Raw genomic sequence first — 18,398 nt, forward strand, 5'->3', positions numbered from 1 at the left:
ATAAAAGATCTTGGGGAGCTCATCTGTTTATGTTACAGCTTAAAAAATGGAAGACGTGGGGCGCCTGGGTGGCTCAGTCGGTTAAACGTCTGACTTCAGCTCAGGTCATGATCTCGTGGTTCATGGGTTCAAGCCCTGCATTGGGCTCTGTGCTCACAGCTAGCTCAGAGCCTGGAACCTGCTTCAGATTCTGTATCTTCCTCTCTCTCTCTGACCCTCCCCTGCTCACGCTGCCTCTCTCTCTCTCTCTCTCTCTCTCTCTCTCTCACTCTCTCTCAAAAATAAATAAAAAACATTAAATAATTTTTTAAAAAATGGAATAGGAGCTCTAGTCAACACTTTTGTCTGGAACTCAAAATATAAATTCACATAGAATGGAGATTAGAAGAAAATAAATAAAAATCCCAAATGAGAAAAAGAACATAAAACTGGACTTGACTTTTTCAAACTTTTATAGCTACTGCTGAGCTTCATAAAAAATAAGTGAGGCTAGAAAACAGAATGATATGGAAATGGGGGAATAGCTTAGTCTAGTATATCCTTGCTGAGCTGTACCACTTATTGTGAATAGCTTTTAGAGCTGTTAAAGTTATAGAGGTAAATTGAGTTGTAAACAGTAATCATAGAGAGTCATTAAAATGAAGAAGGAAGAATAGAAGAGCCTCTAGTTCACTGTGGGGACAGAGAGGGGTCATCATAGCAATTCTACAGACGACAGAGATAGACTCTGTGTCCTAGAGTCTGTCCTCAACGGGTGGGCAGATGTCTCATTTTATCTTTTTTCCCTGTAACTATCTTCATCTATGTTTTCACAGAGTACTGAAATGTAGTTCAAGTCTTTATGTGGGGTGGTGTATGGTCAGGAAAACCCAAGCATTTGATTAAAGAAATTTAAGCAGGATCAGAGCATCTGTGATATATTAACTTCATTTAACAGAGAACTCATTTCATAGGATGTGGGACAGTTTTAATGATACACTGTTATGCTTGTTTTTAATTCCAGTATAGTTAAATACAGTGTTATATTAGTTTCAGGTGTATGATACAGAGTTCTTTTTAAAGACCAAATCATGCAGGCTTTGGGGCAAATCTTAATTTCATAATTTTTTAGGAGTGTTTAGATCAATTGAGCCCAGTTCTTGAATTCAAACAGCAAAAACACAAACCACACAAACGGCTTCCAGGTTTCACCACAGACAGTTTCTTGTCATCATTTTCTCATAGGAAAGGGTCATTAAATTTCCCTTTCAAAGAAAGAAGAAACATTGACAATAGTTATTGCCTAATGCTTATGTACAGAACTGCTGTTATTGTTGCTTGGCAACTAGAAGAGATTTGACAGGGAGTCAGAAAGAACTGAATGAATAAATGGAAATGTCAGCATCAGTTTCAGGGGATAAGAAGAAATTTACTATTGTAGGATTAGCATCACATTGGTTTTTCTAGGCTACATGATTGGAATTCACAGTGTTTCTGTTTGGCTTCTCCTGCCCCCCTCCTTCCAGCCTTTTGCTAGAAAAGGAGCCCCTTTTGCACTATGGCTGAGAGGTATATGTAACATAGATGGTTAATGCTAAAATATACAAGAACAACCAAATAAGACTTTTGGCAGCAGGGAAAAAGTTACCTCTGTTGGCAATCCCTTGGGATTTATGGGCACTTCACCAATATTCTAGCTGTTTCTCACAATGATCCTTTGTGTTAAATTATCCAGTTGATACAGATTTTTTTTTTAAATGACAAGGCTACAGTGGTTTTCTCTCTTCTGACCTTGAGCACTAAAGATCTATTCAGATACATTGGATTAGATTAGATAGATTCAGCACTTAAAAGTGTGCTGCTTGTGTTATTATTAAAGTCACTCTTTCTCTGTAAATCATTTCTCTACAACTTGATTACATGGTCCTTATAAACGCAAATGGACTTCTAATTTACTTGTGTACCCAGTGACTCCTGTAATAGTAATATCATAGGCTTTATGCCCCTAAAATATTTATTAATCAATATATTGCCCAATAACTGAGCCAAGATTCTGTAATGGAGGTCCTCAGTCATGAGGAGGAAGGGAGGAAAGAGTGGACCATGTCTCCCTGGTTTGGGGAAAGCATTAGAATGTCAGTGGGGAAAGACCAGAGTAATTAGAAAAAGCCTGTCTTGTTTGAGCACTCCAAGAAGTAGATGCCAGCATGGGACTAGAGGAGCAAGAGATTTCCTGGGGGCAGGTGGGGGGAGGGAGTGCTTATAAAAGAGAAGAAAGAGGAAGCACAAGCAAGCAGGGAGAATGTTCACACTTCCCTGCAGGTCTGGTGTCTTTGAAAGAAGAGAGAAGGGAAAGTTGGGTAGGAGGAGTCTGAGCTTGGAGGACTGTTTGAAGGATGTTTCACAGATGGGGAGTCCTGAGGCCAAAGCTGTCCACTGGAAGAGTCCCGCATCCCTTGGGAATGATCTTCCGCCACCACCTACCATCACAGTCACTGACTGGGAGCATCCCGTGGGGGGTGTGGCTTGGGTTCAGCTCCGCTTCCCGCAGCAAGAGATTTCCATGGCACCACAATATTAGAGCGTATAACAAAAACTTATAGTAAAAAAGGAAATTGAAATACCTGTTTTGAAATTCAATCATGTAAGAGAAAAGCATGAGATTTATATATTCATTGAAAAGAATTAATAGGAAGTTTGAGAACCACTGTTAATTAGTAAATTAAAATGCAACCTCCGGGGGCACTTGGGTGGCTAACTCCGTTAAGCATCCGACTTCGGCCCAGGTCATGATCTCACGGTTTGTGGGTTAGAGCCCCGCATCGGGCTCTGTGCTGACAGCTAGCTCAGAGCCTGGAGGCTGCTTCAGATTCTGTGTCTCCCTCTCTCTCTGACCCTCCCCTGCTTACGCTGCCTCTCTCTCTCTCTCAGAAATAAATAAAACATGGAAAAAAAATTTAATAAATAAATAAAATAAAATGCAAACTCTGGAATCCCCCTTCCCTTTGCCAGGTGAGCCATACTGCCACTAGTACACGGGGTCTTAACTTCTCCGGCCAATGATGATTTGCGGGTCCCATTTTCTATTAAAAATGTAGTCTGTTTTTAACCACATTTAAGGAAATGAAACATGTTCATTCTATTGAAAAACTGTGTGTCCTTTGGTAGATTGTGTAACCTCTCTGGATTTCAGTTTCTTTATCTGCTAAATGAGGGAATTCATGTAGAGGATTTCCAAAAGTCTTTCCAACTCTAATGTTGGATGAATTCATGGTCTTTCCCACCTTACAGGTCTCTTACAAGACCGGAAAAGGAGACTGTGTCACCGGTCAGAGACCCTGGAGGCAGTCTAGCTCTGATACAAATCAGCTGCCTCAATTCAAATGTAGTATATAACCTCTCTGTACTCACTTTCTTGTAAAATAAAGGAATTTGATTAAACCAGCCCTATGGTCCATTTGTGGTTCACTAGTATGGCATTTCTGATGCCGCCCTGTCTACAGACCCTTCAGAGCTCTGCTTCTCAATCCTTAATGATAATTACCAGTAAAAACATATTGAAATGATGATGGGGATCAATTATATAACTTAAAGTTAACAGTTTTCTTTTATTGCGGTAAGAACACTTCACATGAGATCTTCTCTCTTTAAATGTACAACGTGTTATTGTTTAGACACAGTGTCACACAGCACATCCCTGGAACTTAATTGCCTTGCATAACTGAAACTATACTTGTTAAACAGCAACTTCTCATTTTCTTTTCCCCCAGACTCTGGCCACTTTTGTTACTACTCTCTGCTTCTCTAGGAGTTTGACTGTTTAGATAGCATGGTGGAATCATGCCATATTCGTCCTGTGTCTGGCTTATTTCACTCAGCATAGGGTCCTCAAAATTCATCCCTGTAGTCACATATGAGAGGATTGCCTTCTTTTTAAAGGCTGACTACTGTTCCATTGCATGTACATACCACATTTCTTTATCTACTCATCCATCAGTGGACATTTGTTCATGTTTGGCTTTTTTATTGGCTGAAATTGTAATTTTAGCTATTCAACTAAGGCTGAATGTGCAAGCGACTTTTAGCTATTTTTACTGCCTTTGGAGGAAAAGCAAATAAAGAAACTCATTAAATTACTGGGAAAACAAGATCTGACCAGTCAGATGATAATTTTTACTGATGTTGAAACCAGCATGTGTGTTTTGAATTAGTCAAACCCCTTACAATTAAAACATAGTGTGTAGGTGAAGAAATACACTTTCCCTAAAGTGAGTGAGTATTCCTGGTTTCTGTGGTGTTTAGATAGTCTCCTTACTTCACACCACAATAAAGAAATATCCAAAGTTGATATAATTTGGAGATTAACTTAACTCCTCTATTCTGGTATTGACTAGTGGGTAATTAACTTTTTTATTCTGGTATTGATTAACTGGTAATAGTGACATATCTCTGTGGGACTCTTTATCTAAAAAGTTCTGTGAATGAGCAGGGGGAAAAATATCCACAGGGAAAGTGGACGTCATTAATTATCTTTTTTCCCCAAAGTGGAGAGCTTAAATTCCAAAGAAAAGGAGGAAGGATTTTTACTGAATATTCTAAGTTAGAAGCAGAAGATCAATTAAAAGCATTTTACTTTTCTATTCTGATTAAAATCTCAAAAACAAAATCCCCCATTAAAAATAACATTGCCCCCCTTTTTTTGTCCTCACTAATAAGTCTAAATGTGTAATTCATCAGAGAAAATAGCTAGACAGAATATTTACCTAAGTCCTAATACTGTGTGGGTGTAACAGGCTGGCTGAAAACAGACTTCCAGCGGACTCAGGGGCTCACCCTGTCCTAGATTACATGCAAGTCTAACTGGCAGTTCTGGGAAAATATGAGGGATCAAGCACAAGCACAGTAAAATGCAGGGAGACAACTAAGCTAAAAGGATAAAATGAAATGAGTATGAAGCTCACTGCTTGTCTCCATGTGGATTACAGGGGCCAATGCTGCTAATAGCAGCCATTGATATATATTTTTTAAACCTGCAAGTGCCAGGTTAAAGGTCAGAATTTTAATATGAAAAACTTATCATGGGGGGGATGGACTAAATTAAAAGATTTAAGACATTTGGTTATCTGATTTTAATTTTACTATTTCTTTGGATGGGAGAGAAGTCCATTTGAGTATCTCTTGGTCTACAAGTCATCAGGTATTTCTAGGAATTAGAGAAGTTATATAACTTTAAGTTATCAATTTTCATTTAGTATTATAACAACAGTTAAATTAATTTGCTTTTTCTTCCTTCAAACCTTCAGTGACTTGACAAAATATAGATCTAGAATTGATGGAAAGAAATCTGAGTGGTGGTGGTTGTTTTTAACCCTTTGAGAATACTCTTTGAGGTATTCTCCAATAGCTATAACAATATTTCTCCCATTGAGAAGTGGGGTCTATGCCCTTTCCCTTAAAATTAGATAGGTTTTTGGAACTAGCTGACCAGGACAGTAAAAAGGAGGTAACACTACATGACTTCTGAAGCTAGGTGATTCAGCTTCTTACTTACTAGTTGGGACACTTGTGCTGGTCCTCTGGGCTGCTATAGAAACAGTCTGTTTTAAGCCCACCATGCTGTGGGGAAGTCCAAACTAGCCCACAAGGAGAGGCCACATGGAGAGCACCTGAGACTACATAGAGATGCCCAGCCAGACCCCACCTGCACCTGTATTTCCCGGCCTGACTGTACTAGCTCCGCCATCTATATACATGAGACTCCAAGCCAGACCTATCAGCTGAACTCCTCCCAAATTCCTGACCCACAGAAATGTTGAAAAATTACAGATTGCTGTTTTAAACCATGAAGTTGTGGGGTGACTTTTTATGAAGCAGTAGATAACTGGAATGCCATCTCTAAAAGTAAAACTGTCCTAAACTAGAACTGATATTTTTGAAGTTATAATGTTGCATAAATAATGGAGGTGTGGATGGCTAGATAGTGCATTCAAGTAAATTATTTGATAGGTGAGCAGTTATACCTAAAAGGAGGTTGTCCTATGCCGCTTTCTTTTTCTTCCACACTGTCCCACCTTATCTGTGACTTCCCATATCTTCCATTCATGGTTCTCAGTTTCTGGATGGACATTAAAATCAGAAAGAACAGAAAAGAAAAATCAGTGACCAGGCCCAGATTTAATTGTTGGAGATGGGACTTAGGGGTAGGAATAGTTTTATAATTCACCAGGTGATTCCTGTTTGTAGTCAGGGGTGAGAACCAGTATTTGATTCTGCCAGTGCTCAGATCTATTTTCCCAGCTCAGTTCTTCCTTGGTGCTGCAGATTCAGAGGTTCAGCTGCTCTCTAGGTGTCTGGATTTGTGGATTCTTCAAGGATAGTGCTCCATCTCTGCCATGGCTCCTCCTCTCTCAGATGACACCACTGTCCCCATAACTGTTCAAGTCAGAAACCTGGATCATCCATATTCCTTTGTCCTCCTTGTTCTTTGCATCTAGTTAAATACAAATCAGTCACTTCCTCCCAATTAATTTGTAAGTGAGTCATTCTCTAAACTGCCCCGTCTTGGTCTATTTTCTGTTCCCTGGACACTGCATTAGAATCCTTCCATCCACTTGACCTCCTTCTGCTCATCCACATAGAAACCACAGTGACCTTCTCAACTATGCAAATATCACTCTCCTCTTCTAAAACCATTCTATGGCTTGCCCTTAGAATAAGGCTCAAAATCAGAAGATGGCTTGCAGGGCCCTGCACATCTTTGCCCCATGCCTTTCAATCCAGCTTCATCTGAAATCCCCTTCCTTTTAACCTTTAGTGCTCCCACAGTCCTGGAGCATCATTGCTTTGAATGTGCTCCTAGTCACTCTGTTCTGTCCATTAATAGATGTTGCGTGCTTTTCTTGCAACACTCCCATCTCTTTCCCTCTGCCTTCTCTCGGTCTTAGTCACCTTTCATTCATAGTTCAGGTGGGGGTTTCCCTGACTCTGGATTAGGGTAGGTTCTCCTGTTACTGGCACCTAAAGCATCTTTATTTTCCCCTTCTGTAACATTTGTCAACCATCTGCCTTCCTGCACTATAAACTCCAAAGCTGGTCAAGGAGTGTATCTGTCACCACCTACAATCCGGCTTTTAGCATAGTTTGTACTTTGTAACTGACTGAATGAATAAACAAATGAACATGGATTAAGGGGTAAATATCAGCTCCAAAGGAAGTTCTTATGGTAATACTCTGGCCTCTGTACTTGGCTCTGGCCCATCCAAATTCAAATCAATTTGGATAAGATCTAGAAGATCTCAACTAAATTTAAAAATGATGTAAGGTCAGAAGGAGTGGCTAATGCACTCCCTGATTTTGGTGGCAAAGCAGAGTTCTAAAGGCTAACAGCTGGCTTGAGGGATGGGTCAGAATTTACAGATTGAAATTTAACGAAGTTGAGTGCAAAGCCCTACACTTACATCCTAGTTGGTGCACAAGTACCACACAGGGACACTTGTCACAGAAACAATCTAGGGTGTATTAGCAGCAGAGTAAGCTCCATCTCAGCCAGTAATTGGTGTGGCTCCTAAAGGTGCTGGTGCCATCTTAGATTCCTTTAAGGGATAAATGAAGTCCAGCCAGGACAGGTGCAGATCCCACAGTCCTCTGCTCTGATCCAACCGCTTCTGGAACAATGTGCTTCATTTATAGAACCACATTTCAGTCAGATACACTTCGAGGAGCTTGACCAGGGTGCTAAAAGCTTGGAAAGCACAGCTCATTAAAAAAAGAAAAACTGCTGAAGAACTTCTAATACTCCATAAAAGATGGAATTCTGGGGCATACTTTGGTTCCTTGAAAAAAGAGAAGGGCTGGTCTTTAGGAAAAGGATTATATTTACACTCTGGAAGACTAGGACCAAGGACAGGCAATATCTAACATCCTCTCTATGGCCACATCCTTTTTATCATGACCTTTCTCAGCCTCTCACTCTCTTTGACATCTGCTCTGTGTCCTCGACAGGCTCCTTCATCCCTCAGCCTCACCCTACTCCCAGTCCATCACCCCCTTCATAGACCACAGATGCCTCAATCATCTACATTTATGATTCTCATCCCCCATAACCCTGAGATCTAGGATGTACTACTGTGTTCCTTAGAGTTTATAACCCTGAATCATTCCTTTTCTCTGTTCCTGGCTTACTGAGCAGTCTAGGGAAAATCATGACAAATCTGCAGTATCCAACATTCGTGGACGCTCATTCCTGCTCCACTTTCTTCCATGTATAGAGGCCACTCCCATCACCTTCCCATAAGGCAGTTCTGAGCCTGTCCCCACTTTTTAAGCCCTGAAGCAAGCTCTAAAACTCTCACTCAGGAAATAGTTTCCTTACATTTTCCTCTTCACAATCTCAAATTTGCATTATGTCTTCACTTTCTCAGAATTCAAGAATGAGAGAGAAGAATCTCCCCTCCTTCCCAAAGCTTGTTTTTCCACATGGATTTTGATACCATTTTCTTTCATTTCCTCTGGGACTTTGTTTCATAATTCATCTTCTATATTTTCCTCTGCTCAAATCCTTTCTCATTGCCGGCTCCTACCCTGGGTCAGATAAGCACACTCAACCATTTTGGGAAGATTAATTGTGCAGTGATTGTTTTAAGATGGATTGGTGAGAGGAGAAACCAAGCCAGAGAATCCAATCAGAAAGCTTTTTTCAGAGTCCAGGTGAAAAGCAAAGGGAATTTGTTGGGGGTAGTGAAAGGGAGCAGAGAAAACATGTGAGATCAGATGATTTCATTGTCAGAATGACCCTTGAGCTAGTTGTTACTTATGACTTTGCCTTATTTTCCCACTGTTTTGTCAGTTCCTGGAGGCAACGATTGTGTCAGATTCATGTCACTTTACCTCACAAAATCTGGCTTGAATGAATAGTTAAAATTCCCTTGAAATATGTGTGTGTGTGATGGGTGAACAGGAAGGTATATTTTTCTTAAAAGAGGTTAGTTGGTGAGCAAAGGAAAGATACCCCCATTTTAAGAAGAAGAAAGGAATAGACCTTCGCTCCTCAAATTGTGGTCCATTTTACTATAGTTCCCTTTGCTGTAGCAAATCGTCACAAATTTAGTAGTTTTAACTAAATAACATGAATTGATAATCTTACATTAATGGAAATTGGAAGTCCAGATGGTCCTCATTGGGCTAGAATCAAGATGTCGGCAAGGGCTTTGTTCCTCTCTAGAGGTTGTAGGTTCAGAATTTGTTTCTTTCTTTTTCCAGCTTCAGGAAGCTGCCTGCACTCCTTGGTCGTGGTCCCCTTTCATCTTCGGACTTAGCAGTGGCTGGTCAGGTCTTTCTCACATTGTATAGTCTGACATTGACTTACTTCCTCCTTCTACTTAGAAGGACCCTGTGGTTATAGTGGGCCCACTGAGATGATCCAGGATAATCTCCCCATTTCAAAGTCAGCTAACAACCTTAGTTCTTTGTAATCCTAATTTGTATGTAACCTTACATATTCATAGGTTCCAGGGGACTGGGGCATGTATGTCTTTGGGGGCCATTATTATGCCAACCACATCTGTGGACAAGCAGCATGTACATCACCTGGGAGTTTATTAGAAATGCAGAATTTTGGGCTCCACCCCAAGCATCTGAATCAGATTCTGCATTCTGATTAGATTCCTAGATGATTTGGATGCACTTTAAAGTTTGAAAAGGCACAACTAGACTGTCTCTAAGATCTTCTGTACTTTAAACTTCCCATGAGTCTCTGAAAACTGCATTTTTTTCACCTTCAAATCTTCATTATTCCTTCTAATCCTGGTTTCCTGCCAAAAAAAGTTAATTTTGATTTGTACCCCTGGTGTTAATTCCCAAAAAGTCAGCCAAGTAGAACATGACAACACCTCATACATATTTTTTTTTTTTTTTTTTTTTTTTTTTCGTAANTTTTTTGATGGCAGAAAGTAGATGTTAGAAAAGGCAATTAAATTATAGAGTTATCCATAGTACAGAGGTACTGGCCTACAAAGAGTATTTTCTTTCTCAAGAAGATTCATAAGAGAACTGCCTTCATTAGTGTGTGGATAATATTAGTGGTCCAGCAAGTGAAGCAAAACACACACAGATGAGCTGTGTTTAAGGCATCTCTGAACGGCTCAGCATTTGAGAAATGTGACCAAAGCTGATTATAAAATTCCTTTCAAAGTTACAAGAATGGCAAACCCATAAATAACTCTGGTTCTCACTGATGTGCAAAGCAGGTTATTGGCTGTTGGATGCTGTCCTTAGGGTAGGGGGTAAGATGGACCTACAACACCACAGGCTCCTCAAGGCCAGGATCAGCCATGTACACAGCCATACATGGTGTACAGCCCTAAACCATCCTCCTGGTACCTAGGAGGCACTCCATTCATTGTGGGCTGGAGTACTTTTTAATACTGTAATACTTTACACTGAATTTCAGAAACGCACTGGGGAAAAAATGGATTAATAAAACTGGAATATTTCAATGGCCATCTTACTAGGCTCTCTACTTCCTTTAGGTCATTCAGTTGTGCATTCATATATTCAACAAACATTTATGAATCATCTACTGAATGCCACCCATTGTTCTAGGCCTGGCAGATATATAAATATGGCCTCTCTTCCTCAGAAGCTCATGTCAGTGAGACAGTGAGCTCAGTGGGACAAATAGTCACGTAAGTAATTATGGCAACACCAGTTGCTAGAAGAGGTATGTGAACAAGGCTCATGGGCCTTCTTCATTCTGTCCTTCACATTCTAACTGGGTTTATCTGTAAAGTCGTCCATTTCTCCCCTTTGCCAATTGAATTAATTATTTGGCTTTATTATTTTTATTGCCAGCCCTGGCTGCTCATGTTGTGTCTAGCCTTTGCTGCTTATTGTAGAAAATGAAACCCTCTCAAACTAGTGCAAGTAAAAGAGGTTATATAGGTCTGGTAGGGTTTCATGGGACTTCAAGACAAGCTAAAGAAGCAGGCAAGGCAGGAAGTGAGGCAGCTCCAGAATAGCCCCTCTTCATCCCCATGCTCTTCTCTCCCTTTGTGTGAAAACATCCAAGACTCCCAAGGCAGAGACTCTGATTAGCCCACTTGGCTTTTCTGTCAGGCCACTTCCTGACTCTGGTGATCTTTGTCATTGCATTCTGATCGCTTCCTTCATATCACTCACTTAGTGTGAGTTGCAGTTACATACATTTTAAATTTACATACTCACCTCTCTTTTCCTCTGTAGGTTTGTAGTAACAGTATCTGTTTCGTTAGTGCTGTATCCAGCCACTAGTACAGTACCTGATCATAGAAAGTATTTAGTGAACAAATAAAGAATGAGCAGACTGGAAGAGAGGAAACACATGTTATAGTGATGGGCTTCCTTATGGTACATCAGCTTGCAGGTGAAGGAGGGATTGAGGAGAGCCTTGGGTCCATTGACTACTCAGTGAGGCTGTGCAGGAAGGTTCTTAAGGAAAGAGGTATAAAAATAAATTTTGGCTAGCACCCTAGACACATATTCTGTCCATTTCAAAGACAAGCTGATTTTTACACCTAGAGGGACCCTTCTCCTTCGTGGCCCAGAGTAAATGTGCCAACCCTTTTCAAAATTTATTGAGCAGTTAATATATGCCAAATTCTATATCAAACACTTCACCTTTTCATTTTTACTGAGACTCTAACAGGTCATATCCTCATTTTACAGCTACAAAACCAAGTTTTAACCGTTTAAACAGTTCATCCAGGGTCCTAGAGCTAGGATGGAGCAGGACCAAGATTAGAATATAGGTCTTTTTAAATTCAAAGCTCCTGAGACATTTAGCTGTCTCCTCTGTTAAAGTAATCTCCCTTCTCCGGGCAAACTTTACTGGTTCTTCTCTGTAGTACCACAGCACCTTGTTCGTAAAGACAACACAGGGTCACTATACACCTACAAGTGCAAACGGTTCTGGCTCCTCTGCTACACTGTCCCTTTCAGGGCAGGAACTGTATCTGGTTCCCCTCTGTGTCCTCTGCCTGTCACTTAGTGGGAGCCCAAGCATATCTGTCTTCTGGGCTGACTTTTAGAATGATAGGCACTTACTATGCTCTTTTGTATTTTTAAAATTTCACAAAATACTGGGAGTACCTTAAAGAAAATAAAATGATCAGATGTCATAAGTATTCTTCCCATCTCAGTTATTTAGAGGACATACACATGTTCTCCTACCCGTATAGTGTTTAAGTCACATCACAGTCACCTATGAAGACCCCCCCTATTATTATGGACGGTAAATGCGAAGTGATAGGATGGCCCAAACCCGCTTGCAGAATATGCCTTTGACTCAAAACAGCAGCCGGATATGGCTATAAGTTGGCATTGTCTCACTCAACAAATAGTTGTTAAATACCTGCTATATGCCCATGATTAGTCAGACAGGATGGGCGTGTTGACAATGCAGAGGTGTCTGAGAGGAGAACTCTTGCCCACATGTCGCTTACCATCTAGTGAACAGAGCATGCATACACTTAGGACGTAGGTGCTAAGTGTAAAGAGACATCTGCTGATAAAGGCTGTGGGAATTGAAAGGTGCAGGGTGACTGTGACAGGGCTAGTGGAGAAAGACCCCACGGAACACGTGGCACTTTAGCTGGACTCTAATATTCGGATGAGCAGACACCTCTTCTGTCAGAGACAAAGCTCACAGAGGTGAGGGTGGGGAGCCAGCACTGGGCAGAGCGAGAGGGGCGTTTGGAAGTACAGGCTGGAGCGGCTGATGGCCTTGAATGCTCAGTTGTAGAGATTTAGCTTTCTTCTAAAGAAAGGGAGTAAAATGGCCACGATTATACTTTAGGAAGTGCAGTCTGGCGGGAGCCTGGGAATGAATTTGCAGGGGAAATGCCGGAAGCAGAGAGAGCAGTTATTTTATGTTTATTTGATAATACTGGGTCTCTACTGATCACATAGCTGTGTAGGTGGATTGAAAACTTTGCTCAGAGAACCATTTTTGAAACTCAGACATAGTCTAAGTGACTCATCAGTAAGCCAAGAAGAATTTCTAAGGAGTCATCACAGACAGGTTCAAAAAATGTGCAGTGTGAACGAGGAAATCTGCTAACAGCTCTTAAAGCAGACAACGCAAGTCCAGGGGAGGGAGGTTAATGTGGGAAACTGAAACCGAACAACGTCTGTGAAAGCCACTCTGCCTGGCTGCTCAGCGCAGGCGAAATGCCAGCAGGGCGGGCCTGAGGCTGCACGGGGCAAAGCCTGCCGAGCCAGATAGAAAGCCCCAAGAGAGGGAGGCAGGAGAGATTAAACCACTGAAGGTAAAATCAAAACAACTTCTGAGGTGCAAAAGGCGGATTTCTCAATTGCAAATTGAATTTGCCAAACCAGATTTAAATTAGTAGAACCCAGACAAGGGGACGATTTGAGAAGGGTAAAGCAGTTGCTAAATGAACCGCTACCAGCGGTCCCGACGGTCACCCAGCAGCCTGCACTGCCGCCTGGGCCACCCCTCCCGGACCACTCTGTTTATGGCGTGAGAACCCTTGAGGGATGCAGTCAAGTGCAGCTTCAAACAGTGGGCTTCGAAGTGAAGCTGCAGCAGCAGGCACACCAGCTTGGGCTGTGGCAGTGGAGTAAAGGCTGTAAGTCTGTAGCAGTGCCAAAAACAGCCTCTGCAAAACAGTCACTGCAGGCGTGAATTTTATGAGTTCCCCGTATGCAAACTACCATTAGTCACGCATTGATTGATCCATTCCTCCAGGAGCTTCATTTCCAAATGCAAAGGCAGCCTTTCAATACAAGCTCACTATAACACTGCCTTTGTCATCCACTCCTTATTTTTAAAGCTACTTCATAATGAGGTCTTTTTTGGATTTAAATGTATAGACCCCCTTATAACTCTGCTGCATCATGAATAGGGACACTGTGAGGTCCCTGTATTTTAATGTGCATGTATGAGCACACAGGATTTCTCCATCTTTCTCAAAGACATTTTCATTGGAAAGTAGATGTAGTGAATTTATAAATAAGAAAGTGGAAAAACAATACGCCTCCCTTCACATTAGCCAAGTCCTGGGATTAAAGCAAACACAGAGCTTGGCCCAGAAATACAGCCAGAATTTAACATTACTATGGAATATCTAAGAATAGGCAGAAATTCTTTATTCCTTTTTTTTCTCATTTCTTTAAAACTTGACATTCCTATCTGAAGTATCTTCCTCTGAGAATTGTATGCAATATTCATAGTTAGATTTGATATCAGAACTCAGTTATTGACAATTTTCTTAGGATATGTTCAGAACTAGAATATATAAAATGACAAGGATAGGTGTTTTCTGTATCTGACTGCGGTTGGATTTTTTTTTCCTTTTAAAGAGGAAATAGGTAAATGTTATATAAACGTCGAAAAAGGAACTGTCTCTGTACACTGTGGTTTATATATTATGTTTTACCTTAACAAAATAAGCTATGTTTTGGAGAAGAGGGACTGGAAGCAGGGAGAACAGTTATTTTGTGTTTGTTTCATTATTCTGGGTCTTTACTGATCACACAACTGTGCAAGCGGATTGGAAACTTTGGTCTAATGTAATTATAATGCAGTTAATGTAATTAATAACTAATCATTGCATTATCTAGAAGGGTATGGCTGATAAAATAATAATGGTAATTATTAAGTTTTTGTTAATGTTTATTTATTTTTGAGAGAGAGAAAGAGAGAGAGAACAAGAGCAGGGGGAAGAGAGAGAGAGGGAGGGAGATGACACAGAATCTGAAGCAGGCTCCAGGCTCTGAGCTGTCAGCACAGAGCCTGACGCAGAGCTCAAACCCACAAACTGTGAGATCATGATATGAGCTCATGTCAGATGCTTAACCAACTGAGCTACCCAAGCACCCCATAGATTTTATTTACTTATTTTTATTTTTTTAAGTTTATTTATTTATTGTCATAGAGAGGGAGGGGCAGACAGAGGGAGAGAGAGAATCTCAAGCATGCTCTGAGCTGTCAGCACAGAACCTGACTGGGGTGGAGGGGCCTTGATCCCACGAACCGTGATATCATGACCTGAGCTGAAATCAAGACTTGGCACTTAGCCACTGAGCCACCCAGGCACTCCAAGACTTTTATATAACACTAAGCAACCATAGTAGCTTGAAATGTTAGAATTTTATTTAAAAGAATTACATTAGAAGGATAAAATGTAATGTTTACACATAACTCCAATGCAGTGGTAACTATTAAGACGATTGTATCTGTCATTGGACACACACTATTAGTGATTTTCCTGGCTAGATGCAGATGTTTTTGTTCTTGTTTTTCTTTCAGCTTCTCTTTTTAAAAAAAGGGAAATGGGGACATACTGATCAAAGAGTACAAACTTCCAGTTATGAGAATAATAAGTTCTGGGGATCTAATGTACAATATGGTGATTATAGCTAATAATGCTATATACTGCACTTGAAGGTTGTTGAGAGTAGATCTTAAATGTCCTCACCACAAGAAACAAATGGTAATTATGTAATGGAAGGGAGATATTAGCTAATGGTATGGTGATTATCATTTCTCAGTATATAAATGTATCAAATCAATATCTTGTACACCTTAACTTACACAATAATAGAGATAGAGAGAGAAAGCTATCTTTCTAACATGATGAATGAATAAGAAAGGACAGCTTAACAAAAGAAAGGATGAGGGCACCTGGGTGGCTCAGTTGGTTAAGCGTCCGACTTCAGCTCAGGTCATGATCTCACGTTTTGTGGGTTCGAGCCCCACATCAGGCTCTGTGCTGACAACTTAGAGGCTGGAGCCTGCTTCGGTTTCTGTGTTTCCTCTCTCTCTACCTATCCCCCACTCATGCTATGTTTCTCTCTGTCTCAGTAATAAACATAAAAAAATTAAAAAAGAAAAAAAGAAAGGATAGTTGAGAAATACTCACAAGACCTAAATCCTTTGCATGGCCTTGTAGGCCTTGCATCATTTGGTCTCTGCCCACGACTGGTCTCTGCTTGTATTCTAAAAGCCTCAGCTTCTGCCTCCCTCCATATTCACCTCCATCTACTCCCTCCTCCTCTGTGCCTCACTCTGTACTCATACTGTTCCCTCTACCTAAAATGCCTTTCCTCTTACCTCCTACTCATCTCTCTCACTTATCCTTCAGATGTTAGCATACCTTTATAAGGTCAAGTCTCCCTGTCATATGATTGAATAGCATTAATCACAGTGTACACATATGTATTTATTTATGTGATCATTTGATCAACACGTACATCCCCCTCTAGTCTGTAAATTCCAGGAAGTTTGGTGCCTTTGTCATACAATAGGCATTCAAAAAAATATTCACTGAATGGATTTCTAAAGATGGGAAAGAGAAAAGGTGAGAAAGAACATATAGCTGAAGAAGTAAATATTTTTAATATAGAGTCTAAAAAACTAAGAACTATAATAGGTGAGAATAGAAAAAAGAAGTAAAGGAATCTTGAGACACATGCATACAAATACATATATTGTATTAGAGTCCTTGGTTAAACCCACATGTTTAGCATTTATGAATGCCAAGATTCAAAACCAGCTTTCTGATCAATAGTGACAAACCTCTATAAGTTATGTACGTCTAGCTTGTGCTCTTTTCTCATTATAATCTAAATACTCTCATGTACAGATTTATATGAGATAGGCTGCCTATTTTCTGACATAATTAGGAACTGGGCTATATTTAACTAAATGTTCTGGTTAGGAGAGTCACGTTACACATACTGTACCTATATAATCTGTAGTCCATGAATCTGCATGTAACTCTAAAACTCACTTAGCCATAATTTAACCATTGATGAAAACACATAAAGATTGTACTGTGCTTTCGTGATCATGATACTTACCTTTGCACCACACAGACTCTAGAATCTATCAGTAGCAACTACAATAATCCCCTTGATAGAAAGCTGGGTGAGCTAGGTTTTGCTCAGGTAAGTATAGCATCCTATAGTAATTCCAGGTTCTGTGAGACAGAGATCAATTAATTCTGTTAGTAAAGAATATATGCTAAATTTAATTAAATACATATAGATAGATCATTAAAAATTTATTATCAACTTAACCTATTAAAATCCTTAGCTTTCATATGTGTATTTACTTTTACAATGTTTGAAATGTTTGATTTTCAGAAATGTGTTTGACAACATTCTGTATTACAGCTAAGATTGCCATTTCAAAAGTACAGTGCCCCACACTTTTATATCTTTGTAAGCATTAGTGGAGTTTTACAACACACTTGTGTGAGCTTTGAAATGACTGCTTCCACTGTACAGATAAGAGAAGTGTGGGGCTATTTCTGTAAGTTTTCCAAAGATGTCCCCGGAGTCAGTGGAGAGGAGAGCTTGAGACAGAAAATGATCTGTGCCTTCACTGAAAACACCTCTTGTATGCATTTGTAGTCTTGGGGCTGGGTTGGGGGTGGTAGGGTAGATTGCAAAACCAAAATTGGCTTTTCACACTTGCCTACTACAGTCCTAACAAGGAGCTCTTTGTGGACATGTGGACATAAATAAAAAAGGTATCGAGGTGATTAGCAGGATGAACTTTTGCTGGTCTGAAATGCTGGAGTCTGCTTAATGGCAAGAAGATAAATTAGTTGACTTTTCAAGGCCTTCTAACAGTTATAATCTATCCAGTGAGATTCTTGGATGGGCACTATTTCATGTGTTTACCCTTCTTTTTCTTTTCTTTTTCCTCATAGATTTATGCAGTTCGATCTGTTGTACCCAACAAAAGCAATAATGAAATCGTGCTGGTGCTACAACAGTTTGACTTTAACGTAGATAAAGCAGTGCAAGCCTTCGTGGATGGTAAGTATACATGACCCCTCAACCTGTTAGAACTAAATATTCTATATGTTCCCTGTTTTTCTTCAAATGCATTGAATGTCAGTAAGCTACCAACAATTTAATTCTCATAAAAATATGCTAGTTTAAAAAAAATTGCTAGGATTTAAAAACACATCCATATGGGGGCTCCTGGGTGGGTCAGTTGGTTGAGTGTCCGACTTCAGCTCAGGTCATGATCTCATGGTTCGTGGGTTTGAGCCCTGCGCGTCAGACTCTGTGCTGACAGCTCAGAGCCTGGAGCCTGCTTTAGATTCTGTGTCTCTTTCTCTGCCTCTCTCCTGCTCATGCTCTGTCTCTGTTTCTCAAAAATAAATAAACATTTAAAAAGTGAAAAAAAAAACCCACATCCATATACTTAATAAGAGCAGAATTTAGGATTCCTTTCTCCCTCATTAAAAAAAAAAAAAAAAAGATTGTACCTAGTTTCTAAAAGATACCTGTTATAATGATGCTAATTCCATTGTCCACCAAATCTTTCCAATTTGTTATTAAACATGCCCTTTACTTGATGGTGTCCTTGTGAATGGAGGGTAATGCACTTCCTTCCTGATCTG

General features: G+C 40.2%; 1 protein-coding gene and 1 long non-coding RNA gene across 4 annotated transcripts in view; one reads left to right on the plus strand and one right to left on the minus strand.

Annotated features, from left to right (window-relative positions):
* Positions 1–18,398, plus strand: part of SPATS2L (spermatogenesis associated serine rich 2 like) — a 170,121-nt gene that overhangs the window by 93,497 nt on the left and 58,226 nt on the right. For all 3 annotated transcript variants that reach the window (XM_077747593.1, XM_077747592.1, XM_077747591.1), the window contains exon 4: positions 17,697–17,805. In XM_077747593.1, coding sequence (XP_077603719.1) covers positions 17,697–17,805 — 109 coding nt within the window. The remainder of the gene's footprint in view (positions 1–17,696; positions 17,806–18,398) is intronic.
* On the minus strand, positions 9,686–16,952 carry LOC144217860 (uncharacterized). The gene is made up of 3 exons (XR_013330977.1): positions 16,840–16,952; positions 11,200–11,273; positions 9,686–9,788 (listed from the first exon to the last, which is right to left on the minus strand). It is a non-coding gene; the product is annotated as an uncharacterized LOC144217860 (long non-coding RNA).

This window comes from Crocuta crocuta, unplaced genomic scaffold, assembly GCF_008692635.1.
Source record: "Crocuta crocuta isolate KB4526 unplaced genomic scaffold, BGI_CrCroc_1.0 scaffold159, whole genome shotgun sequence".
In the NCBI taxonomy this organism is placed as follows: domain Eukaryota; kingdom Metazoa; phylum Chordata; class Mammalia; order Carnivora; family Hyaenidae; genus Crocuta; species Crocuta crocuta.